Genomic DNA, 12,344 nt, shown 5'->3' with positions numbered 1-12,344 from the left:
GTCGAAATTGCCGTGTATTACGTGTGTGGCCACCATAACTGTGTGAAATGTTGAAATTAAAAACTCGTGTTCAATAAAAAGGTTACAAGCTGTCAATAATACCATGACATTAATACGAGTCAGTTTTTGCATTAAATTGCTAAGCTCTTACGTTCATTTCCATAATACATCTATTACTGACGTATTTCCATACGTTTCTTGTGATCACGCATGTTATTACAAGTCAAAGTGCAATTATTTTCAGCACCTACTCGTATATTTTCAATGTAGTTCATTGTAGGTACATGACTGGAGAGTGAGTACAAAATTAGAAAAAGGAAAATGCCAGTTTTGTTTCATTTTGATTTTTACTTAAACTGGCATGTTTTTTCATGAATATTTTGACACTTTTTTACAAACCTATCAAATAGACAATGACGAATTCAAAAAAGAATTAACCAATTCAGAGCAGTCTTCAGAAGTCGTATACACATGTGGGTAGTTAATTTTTATTTGTTAGATAGAAAATATGAGATAATAAAAAAAAAACCAGTTTATCAAGTTTTATCAATATTTGGTTTATTGTGCTGGTCAAAGAAACAACTCTATTGTGTGCAGATCTATATCATATGACATATCTTTTTACGTAAATTGTTCTACATATTTATTGAATGGCTTAGATTTAATATATTAAAATAATTTCATATGATTTTGAACAGTTCATTTTTATGTAATTATTAAAGAAAAAAACCTTAATACATATAACTAGTCATACACTACTAAAGTATTGGTACAATTACTTTATATTTTTTCTTATAGTCTTAAACATTCATGCAAAGTGTGTCGATAATATTACATTTTTGCTGAATTTATTTAAGAGTAACTAACTTGTACAATATCACAGAATCACATTACATTTTATTAATGTTTTTTTTATTTTACTTTTAGTTATACGAATTATAAATAGATTTTTTTAAATAAGTATATCTAGAATTGTGTTTTAGATCCACCAGTAGCTACTTACCTATAGGTTCTAAGAATTCTTTGCAAACACAACATTTATACTAAATATTTACATGTAATACGCAGGATTTTTAAATTTATTTCCACACGGACACCGTTTGCATTTTTTTTTTTCAAATCACCAGTTACTAAAAACAAAAGAAATGAAATACGGAACGTGTTTACTTAAAAGCATTGTAAGTAGTTACATTGTGCTATGTAGATCCTATTATTGTAATATGACATTTAATTTACACTATTTATATACATCTATTATAATTTAGATAATTTTAAATAATTAAAAAAGTACTTAGATATAAATTATTGAAACATTTAACCTTCAGCAGTTGTAATATTTCGTATCATCGAATATGGCGACATATTTCTAAATAGTTTGATTTCGTTTAATTAGTTAATAATATGCAGATGATAAAAACATTTTAAGTAAATTTTGACTAGACTTTAGATATATTTAATTTCCCGCTTAATTTCTGAACTGACAGAATCATTGTTCGAAACTCCACTTTGAATTGAACAGTAACTGGCGGGCGAGCTCCTTTCACTTGAGGTTTTGTCTTGTCCGTATTCAATCATACTACCGCTTGGCTGTCGTAGGTAGTTCTGGAAACCTACCGGGTTTGAATGGACAATTTTATCCGGTTTTTTTAGTAGTTCCTCTATAGAGTAGGGGTTTTTTTTCTTTTCTTTCTCGCTCGGCCTCTTAGCTTCCTGTTCGTCCATGTCGGGTCTATCCGTGCTGTCATCACTCGCTTCCACGGATATATGCTCTGAACTCTCCGATTTCACTTCTTCAGGGTTAATCCTGTTAAGAAGATCACTATGTAGGTTTAAAGCATAGGGGGAGAAATTCTTCGAATCCGGGTAAGGCATCATAACTCTTTGCCACGGAGATATTGGATAAGGTTTAAGCAGTCCTTGAGCCTGGACTTGGTTCGCCAAAAGCCATGATGTGGCGAGTCTCCTGTCATATGCGTGTGGTTCCGTGGATTGTGGCAGTCTTACAGATGTGTGAGCGAAGTACGGAGTCTGTTGAGGTATGGGTGTCGGTAGTGACGTCTTCATCGCCATGTAGTCTACCACGTTTGGTGGAAGCTCTGGCGGTGGAAAGGGTTCTGAAAAGAAATAAAAAAATTAATGACTGCTCTGTGAGTTGCATCACTTGTATGAGTTGTCACCATGTAGTTTGTATGTTAGTTATATGGTCGTAAACTGACAGTAAACCTTACATATACTAATAGTAGTTAGCAGTCCCAAGCGGCTGTACAGAAAAATACCGGGTGTTAGATTTCTTTTGTTATTTACCAATAGTTTTGTGTGAAAACTTTAAAATTGAATAATTAGTTTTTCCATGTTATAGCAAATTTGACGACACATTAGCGCAACGGTCACAGCACTGGCTTTTGGCTGTTGCATTAGCGGATGCAGGCTCGATCCCATAACTATAATAATGACATTTGATGGAGAAATATGCAAAAAATACTAAATTTTATTATAGTTGTCAAATCCGTGCACAAACACAAGCTATTTTTGTATACGTGTTCAACTATCTTCAATTAGTCATAGCGCGATATTTTGAGTATATTTATATTAATTTATGGTTGTTGGTAATACCACTACCAGACCACAGTCTGGGAATTCGTGCATGTTTATGTTGAGGTAGGGGGAAGCAGGATATATCCTGCTCAAAATCTGGAGTAGTCTGTGTAGGGAAGTATCTTTTTTTTTAACGTGGAGATAATCTTCATGGACACCCTCCGGCGTGGAGCACCGTGGAGTAAACTCTTACTGAATAAAAACCATCCACGAGTGAGCAGACCTCCGTCTAAGTGGGGCGAGATGGGATCGCGCTAGCATGCACCACATCGCCCCGGCGGTCGACCCGAATAAAAACATCCGGGCCCCGGCACCCAGAGAGGGACGGCACCCACAAGACCACCCCTCCCGACGAAGTGCAGGGTCTAAAGCCAGCCGAAGGTCCCCCGACCCCCCAGCCGACCACCCTACTAAAGGGACGCTCAACCGGACCAGTCTACCGTCTGCAGAATGGGGACACATGTCCAGGAGTGTTCCCCTCCAAGCCAGGTAGGCCTGACCTCCAACGCCCGGCTACATGGCGTTCGTGGTCAGGCCCGCCCGACCGGATCGCACCGAGCAACCGAGCAAAGCTCCAGGGAGCACGACCCAGCAACTATCCCACGGGTCCGTCGGAGTGCACTGACAATCGAGCTAAAAGCTCCAGGGGCCCAGCACAGCCTGGCCCTTATACAACTGGTCTGCCGGATTGCACCAACAACCGAGCAAAACTCCAGGGAGCCAGTATAACCCGGTCGGCATACCGCGCCTTCGCGCTACAGGGCAGGTGAGCAAAACTCCCCAGACCCACCCGCCTTGTCCATCCCGGCTAGGCAAATTGCAAAAATTTCGCGCCACATCGCGCTTTCGCGCAACACTGCGCTTAGGCGGTACACTGCGATTTTGCGCCACACCGCCCACCGACCGAACCACCCGCCCCGTCCAGGACCCAAGACCTCTACCACTCGCAGGAACCAGGCGCTTGGCATTCCCCCATCTGCCTCCCGGGGACGCGCCCAGTAGGAGATCCAGCAAGTTCCCCTGGGTGTGTGGAAGTACCTACTTCAACTTTACAGAAAATCACAGCTAAATATTATAATACTGCTCTCAAGAAGTGTTACGTAGTTGTAGTTAGTTAAGTTAACTGAGTTCCTTGGTAGGGTTTGGGTTTGGGTCGACAACGTGCTTGCAATGTTTTTCAGGCAACAACTGTTGACAACAGATGCATAAAGCACTTGTTTATGTCTTCGAAAAAAAAAAAAACTGATGCCTGCATAGTAAATAAAAAATATCTTAAATTAATTGATTGGTTATAATTTGTCTAAAATTGAAAGTAATGAAAATGTAAATAATATCTACAAACAGAAATGCAAGGATTTCCTGTTAATGATTCATTATAATGAATACTTAAATCAAATATAATTTTCATACAATAATAATATTAACTGTATACAACATATAAAAAATACAAATAACACCTAAATTCTGTATTTAAATAATATTTCATTTTCTACAATTACCTAATTTTGCGACTATATTAAAATAGACCTTTTTTAATTGTACGATAATAAATTTATTTTGTTATCTTTAACAAGATCTCGTCATCTAACTTAAATTATTTAGACATTTAACTAATTTTAACACAATTATTTCTATCTTATTTCCCATCTAGCCACGTGTAGCAGGTTCGTAACGGACTGACCTAGTCCTCCTACGGCATCTAGATAATCATCGTGTGTGGTATCTAAGAACACAAGTTTCCGTCTATAATTCTACTATAAATAAATAATTGGAAGAAAATATTTGGTTTCTTTGCTTTTCACCGCATATTAATATATATAATTCTTCTTTACGTGTGTTTGTCACTTAACTTCTCCTAAATGGCTGGATTGATTTCGTTGCAATTTCATGTGTAAATATAATTGGGCCCGGTAGATAGCGCTGCTGTCGGTATGCCAGTAATCAAATTTAGTAGCTGCTATTCCAAACAGGACAAGTTTGAAAAAGTCGGATGTGATTAAAACACCTGTGGTCTTTCATCGAAAACGCTTTGAAATATTAAGAAATACACTGGATGGTTAATACGCTCCTCTTTTCTATGTCTAAAAATCTCATCCATGACGAGACTCGCTTAATTGCGACCACCACTGCACCATGCACCTCGCTGCCGCTAAGATCGTCATATACCTATTACTTGTGCGAAACCGAGGCGGGTCGCATAGCAAATATATATAAATAAGAATATCTAACGATGAATTAGCTCAAAAACTCAAATCTTTATACGGAAGACATTAAGAAATTTACAAAAGAAAAATTTATAGCTTTACTGTTGTCAGACTTTTTCCTCCTTGTTTTTGCTGGTTGTAATTGTGAATTTGTGTATACTTATTGTGTTTATTTGATAGTCAAATGAATTTTTAGTTTATTCAAATTAATTAGGTGTAATAACAAAAAAAAATATATATATATATATATATATATATATATATATATATATATATATAGGTACAAATACATCAATTTCGTTTTAATTTCCGCTCGCTTATTACATCCATTAATAAAATATTTTAAATTTTAACTTGATAATTTACATTTACTCTCGCGATATTTTCCCTAAGGGACACCTAACGAACAAAATTACATAACCCTAAAATAGAAATAGTATTAGTAATAAAACAGGTGTTCCTATTGTTTATATAGTTTATAACTTACATTAAAAAGTTATAATTTTTTAATTATAAAATTTAACAAATACTAAAAATTTATCTACATGACGAATGACTATTTTTTTAAACGTCCATGTGAGTTATCTGATTTTGTCGACTTGTTAAAGAAATTCTTTAATAATTAATACATTAAAATAAATGGTTATTAATTATATAGAAAAATAGGCATAATAAATTTGATTGAAACATTGTTATATAACTTTTTTTTATATAACTAGGTCGGCAAACAAGCGTACGGCACACCTGATGGTAAGCGATTACCGTAGCTTATAGACCTCTTATAACACCAGAAGCATCGCAAGTGCGTTGCCGACACAATCCTCAATCCTCCCACAGGAACTCTGGTCACCTTACTCACCAACAGGAACACAATGCTTTTACAGTTTAAACAGTATTATTTAGCTGTGTTCTTCTGTAAGGTCGAGCTACTGCCCCAGTCGGGCTGCTCCATATTTTGAGCAGGAAATTTCCTGCTGTGCCCTCTCTCAGTTAAACATTGTACGAAATAGGATTACATACTAGTATATGACGACGTGTTGGCGTAACGGTCACAGCACTGGTTTGTGTGTCTGATGCCGCACATGACAAACATTTGTATTGGCGATACAGATGTTTGACGTGGTCTGGGTTCTTGTGGGTCTCCACGTCGTGCCTCGGAGAGCACGTTAAGCCGTCGGTCCCAGTTGTTATCATGTACACTTCATAACGATCGTTACTCATAGTAGGGATCCGCCAACCCGCATTTTAGCAGCATGGTAGATTAAGCTCTCATCCTTCTCCTACACGGGGAAGGCCTATGCCCAGCGGTGGAATATTACAGGCTGAAGTTTATATGTCTAATGGGGATTTTTATTCGTATATTTTGCCGATTTATTTTTTTTTTTTTTAATAAAGGACCAATCGATTCCTACGACATAATAAAATACTGTACGAAGTTAATATTTGTATTTTATAGAATTTTGTATATATTTATACCAAATATACTAAATGAACAAATATAGGTAGGTCAATATTTCAAGTCAAACGCGTACTGCTCTATTTGTGAACAGATGAAATAAACTTTTTAATTTACATCGATGCACCTGGCTGGCCGTCAGTGTGGTGACAGTTTTTTTTTTTATTTATTTATAATTCATGTTTTTATGATGAGTAAAATTTTTACAATAAAACCTATTTTTCTGTAACTCGTATATCATATATGACGTATTATGGAATGATAATTTTATTTATGAATATTTTAGTCGAAGCTCTTATTTAACGTATATCGAAACTATAATGGAATAAAAAAATTGTGTGTGCTTCTAAACGAAAAAAATCTACTTCAATCGATATTAAGAAGTAATACAACGAAAACAACGAAAGTAGTCGAAAAAAATACGCTTTTTTAGAGATATCAGAGCTCCATCAAATTTAAAAGGTACACCTATAAAATCGGTGGCAGTCAAAAGTTACCAGCTAGCAAAAAATAGGCTTGAATTAAGAACCTCCTCCTCTTTTGAAGTCGTTTAAAAACTTAACGTAGTATAAACTTGTTTAACTCACCATGTCCGCCCCTTGCCTCATCTTCATTCCACGCCAGGCCACTGTTCCTCAGGATCCTGTTTACAGATGACACAGAAGGTATCGAGTGTGGCTCGCACACTCTTGCACTCAGTAGTCTCTCGCGGATCTCCCACGCGAACATCCCTGGGTTCTCTTGCTTGAGACGAAGTATCTTTTTAACTACTGTGGGCGTCGCCACTTGCTGGAAAGAGGTAAATAAACATAAATAAATAAACATCTCAAACTCAACAGCTCCCACTAGGATTCACTTCTGTGTCGGGGGTCCGGAAACACATACAATACACAACCACAAACGCATAGACCACAACATCTGTATGGCCAATACAAACGTATGCCATGTACGGGGATCGAACCCGTGACCGTAAGCGCCACAGCTACAAGCCAGTGCCAAGACTGTCCTGCTTGCGATAGAGCCAAGGGCTTTCTGGTATTTCACACATTTCATACATGGTGATTGATTATAGTTTTCGGTCTTTTGTATAATTTACGGTACAGTAGGGACGTAATCTGCGGTTCTGCAGCCATTTTGAAGTCAGTCGGCTCCTCTGGTTAGAATTCGTCGTAACGACCATCAAAAAGCCAAGGTATGATACTGTTAATTTCTGTTATTTTTCTTCCTATTTAAATTTGATCGAGAACTTTTTGACTTATATTTAATAATGCTTAATAATGTATTTATTTGATTATTTTTTTATTTTTATTTATTTCGCTGTATTAGGTACGAGCCAATACAATTATTTATAAATCGAACTGTTGTATTACTGATTACTATGTATTAATAATGATGAACAACTTATTTGCGACAAGTAAAAAACTGATTATTTTCTTAAAGTAATAATATGAAATTTGCAAATTAATAAAGCCGTATACTATAATCAGCGTCCATTATTCACGGTTGTAGGTAATTTTAAGTATTGCAATACTTGTTCAGTCATAAAATCTCAATTAACACATGCACATTGCGGATACAAAAGTATATTTTATTTAATGACTGTACAATAATAATGCAAATCCATTCGTCTGTTTGTTGAGAAACGTCTTATTCACTTGACGTAAAAAGTAATTTGTTTTTAATGTCAAAATTGAAATTAAGATTTCAATGCAAGGTTGACTGTAAGGTCCAACTTCGTTTTTGTAAGATATTTAATCATGCGTTTATATTATTACCACATTCGATGACGTAATTGTTTTATTAAAAAGTAGGTAAAAGAAAAAATCTATTAAATATGACCATAATAGATAATACATTTTTAATTGAATAAAATTGCATAGATCAGCTGCAACGTCCGCCTAAAAAATAATAAAAAAAAACAAAAAAAAGTAAACCATGTGTTCAGAAATCCATTATAAATGTAATACTTTTCAAAATATCACTTCCTCACGCACGCTTTAAATAATTATAATACTTTTAAGCGCCCTGTCAAAATTAATGTGTAAATAGTAGCCTTCGGATTGAAGTGTGTTAAACCTACTGTGATCGTAAGGCGTTAATTTTGGCGGGAAACTAGTTATTACGCCATTAGATCCACAATCGATACTATTGAGAGCCGCTGTGTTTTTTATACGTTTTGAAAGGGCACGTTTCACAGGTTACACTGTAATTATATTGATGCGTTCAGAAATTTGGCTGTCAAAATATTTTCTGGCCTTCTGCGGTTATTGAAATTTTAAAAATGTTAAGTTTTTAATCGGTAATATACCTAATTGATTTTTTAATATTAAAACATAATAAAACTTTTTTTTTAATATTATTAGAGATAAGAAATAAGCATGAAAGGTTGTCTGGAAGACATCGCTACTAAGCGATAAGACCGCCTTTGTACATTACTATCTCTATGTGTAAATAACTATTTTATGTAAAAAAAAATCCGGGCGATGTGCAATAAAGTTTATTTTATTCTATTCTATTCGATTCATGAAATACGTTTAATGTTCTCTTTTTGAATTTAAAGTAAAGTACTTTATCACACTGCGTCAAAATTTTTACCAACCCTCCCTAAAAATATGTGAATTTTTGTGTATCTATATGAAAGCTTAGCACTTCTATCGCGGAAAAAAAACTTTAATAAGCTGCGAATTTTACTTTAGTATACACTTTCCATTGTTTTTTAGTTTTATTATTTTTTTTTAAACAAAGAGATACGTCACCTTGTATGCCTACTAACAAATTTTATACAAGCCTTCTGAGTTGTAATGTAGATTCATTCGGAATAAAATTATATGATCGAAGTCTTAAAATGCTTTAAATGTATGCTATAAATATATTGAAAAAAAAACTTAAATTATTTAAAGTATGTATTTTTTAATTAAAATGTATTGTAATTACTTAGAAATTTATAAGATTTCCACGGTGATTGCCTTATAGATGGGACCCATAAATACTTCACCCCGACTAGAAATAAATATTTTCATGAATAAAAATATTTGTCCCGAGCGAAAACCGAATCGAATTGATTGTCTACTTATCTAAAACTACCATTTTTGGTTTATATATTTTACCTGTCAGTTATTAGACTATTAATAAGTAAATATAAAAAAAAAACACGTGATATCCAAACTTTATTAGTGTAGGAATTCATTATCTACAACACTTCATATATTAATATGAGGAAATGAAAGTCCGTGCGAAATATCAGGTGTGATATAATGACTTGTTTAGCCCGCCGGCTTTGCTCATTAGTCAACTTGGAGTGGTATCGATCAGATTCAAATTAACTACTGTCCACTATCGCGTATCTGTGATGTTTTTTGGGTATACTGGTATTAATAAATATCGATTTTCTGATTAATTAATTTTTTTTGGGATTTGTTATTCATGAATACTTTGTGAAAAGAAAAACATTTTTTGCAATGTTTAAAATAATAACTACTGTCTACTATCGTGTTTTAATCTGTGATGTTTAGGTGTTAAATCAGTTTTAATAAATGTCTATTTTTATTAGTTTTATTTTGTCGGATTTTTTTTATAGACACTGAAAAAAATTTAGATAAAAAAATAACATGCAGGCATTATTTCGATTATATGTTTGTTGTTAATTTATCTAAGCTTCCTATATTCTAATACTATTGCAACGTACAGTAACAATAATAAAAAAATAATAACTATCCAATTTGGTGCAGTTGTTCGGAAGTTATATTCGTTTCATATTCATTCATAGGAATATTCATTTTTATTTATGCAGATAATATAGTTCTATTACAGAAAAAAAAATGTCTAATATAAACATATCGTAAAACTATTCATAATTATATATAATATATAGTAATATTACGGTAAACAAAGACGAGATGATGAAACGCGCGCGAGGAGCGATTCCGCGTGACGGCCGTTCCGTTGCCCGCGATGCTTTTTGCGCGCGAGCATCAATCATCACTTGACACATCCAATATCGGTTTTTGCGCGATAGGCTTGCATTTAACTCTAGTGGACACTTCATATTGGTGAACTACTATAATGTCATAGTTTTATAGCTAACTTGTTATTATACGAAAATTATTTAAATTTTAAAGATTACTAGTTTTCCTATGAATTTCGATTTATTATGCTATCGTACTATTTTTTTTATGCAGTGCAGGTCGACAAATACGCATACAGCTCACCTGTTGGTGAGCGAATGCTATAGCCTATAGACGCCAACAACACCAGAAGCATCGCAAGCGCGTTGCCGACCCTACCGGGGTCCTGCCAGGAACTCTAGTCGTCTTATTCTTATTTATATGTTACTATATTTAATTTTTAAATGTAATTCTATCGTCCTGTGCTAGCAGCATTCGTAAAGGTGCGGACTGAAAAGCTATAGGGTGAGTCTAATACATAATAGTCTAATACCTTTAATACATTAAACGTTTAACTAATATAAATTAGTAACTATAATAACTGCAACTTTATTTTTCAAACGGCGAGATTTAAAATTATTATTACTATTAGCAATAGTAAAAAAGTAAAAGCAACACGTAGAAAAGAAATAATGTTGAATACTTATATTTTATTATAATTAGGTACTTAAAAAAAATTATAAAAATAATCTACATACGTATAACATTTTACGTATTCGTTAAAAAAGGCTAAGTGAGAAATTTTACGTATACCACTACAACAGCAAAAATATTATCACAAACTCTATACGTGTAGCACCACTTTATTCCGCGCTCAATCCGCTACGCAACAAAATGGCGCTGATAACTGTCAAGCGCGTGCACGATTAGCGTTTCTTATTACCGATTTCTATTAGACTTACCTTCCTGATGGGGTGAAAGATAATTTGCCGGGGCGTGAGACCGTTGCTTTAATGACGGATTGATTCGATATTAATTCATAGGAAGATGTTTCCCCGTTATTGGCTTAATGGCGCTTACTACAGCTGCTCGTCTAGGTGACTTTTTGTTTGCTTTCGATAACGTGATTTCCGCAATTGGAAAGGTTGTTATGCTTATGAATGCTACGAAGGCTTTATGTATAAATAGTAAATATCAAATTCTGTTTATTTTTGGAGTTTAAATACACCTTAAGAAAGATATAGGTATTATAAGGTCCGTAGTATGAATCAGTAACGCAGATAGGGATTGCAATCCGGTATCGTTTTAATCCTGCCGGATCCGGACCAGATTGATCAAACCATAGTAACCTAACTTTTGTTTTTTATTCCAACATAAGTTGATCATTAATGAAGCGCAAAAATCAGTACATATTATATGTAATTACTTTTTTCTGATCTATACTAATATTATAAAGCTGAAGAGTTTGTATGTTTGTTTGTTTGGACGCCCTAATCTCAGGAACTATTGGTCCAATTTGAAAAATTTGTTCAGTGTTAGATAGTCCATTTATCGAGGTAGGCTATAGGCTATAGGCTATATATTTTATTTTCAAATTAACGCGTGTGAAACCGAAGGGCACAGTTAGTTTAAGATAAATTTAAATAGTTCTGTTTTGAACATAGATAATTTTATAGTGATTATCTTCTTATCTGCTTTTTCTTTCAAAAGTTTAACGTTATCTGTCGAGTTATAGTTTGGTTAAATATTTGTAAGATTATTTTTCAGTTCTAATTGCATGTCCTTTTTCTTTGTCATAGTTACTCGTAATATATTAGCATCGCGGTTTGAATCAGAGATATTACGGACTTCTTCTCTTTTCTGAGCTCCGGATATGGAAATTGATTTGATTGACATTTATAAATATAATATGGTTACGCTTCAACTAGTAATATCCCATGGATTGGTATAGGCCTCTTTCGCCACGTAGAAAGAGGATCAGAGCTTAATCCACAACGCTGTTCTATCGCGGGTTGGTGGATATATTCCATACTAAGTAAAGTAAAGAGCGCTATCAAGTGTATATGATAACAACCGAGACCGAAAGCTTCACGTGCTCGGGGCACCCAAGGACTGACAACTATACCTACCGGAAAAAATATTTATTCACCCGCGAGCGTCGGTGTTTAGGCGCCTTCGACACGGTACACGAACTATTATACCAGA

The 12,344-nt window shown here is 34.5% G+C and overlaps 1 protein-coding gene across 1 annotated transcript in view; it reads right to left on the bottom strand.

The window, feature by feature from the left end:
• Positions 1 to 1,443: 1,443 nt before the first annotated feature.
• The window catches only part of LOC123664421 (paired box pox-neuro protein), a 28,710-nt gene continuing 17,809 nt past the window's right edge, over positions 1,444 to 12,344 (bottom strand). Inside the window, exons 3-4 of the mRNA XM_045598965.1 lie at positions 6,843 to 7,044; positions 1,444 to 2,114 (exon numbers count right to left, since the gene is read on the bottom strand). Of these exons, the coding sequence (XP_045454921.1) occupies positions 1,444 to 2,114; positions 6,843 to 7,044 (873 nt within the window). The remainder of the gene's footprint in view (positions 2,115 to 6,842; positions 7,045 to 12,344) is intronic.

The sequence above is a fragment of the Melitaea cinxia genome, chromosome 22 (genome assembly GCF_905220565.1).
Source record: "Melitaea cinxia chromosome 22, ilMelCinx1.1, whole genome shotgun sequence".
Taxonomy (NCBI): domain Eukaryota; kingdom Metazoa; phylum Arthropoda; class Insecta; order Lepidoptera; family Nymphalidae; genus Melitaea; species Melitaea cinxia.
The sequence above is the reverse complement of the archived record's forward strand: the minus strand, read 5'-3'. Positions and strand labels throughout refer to the sequence as shown.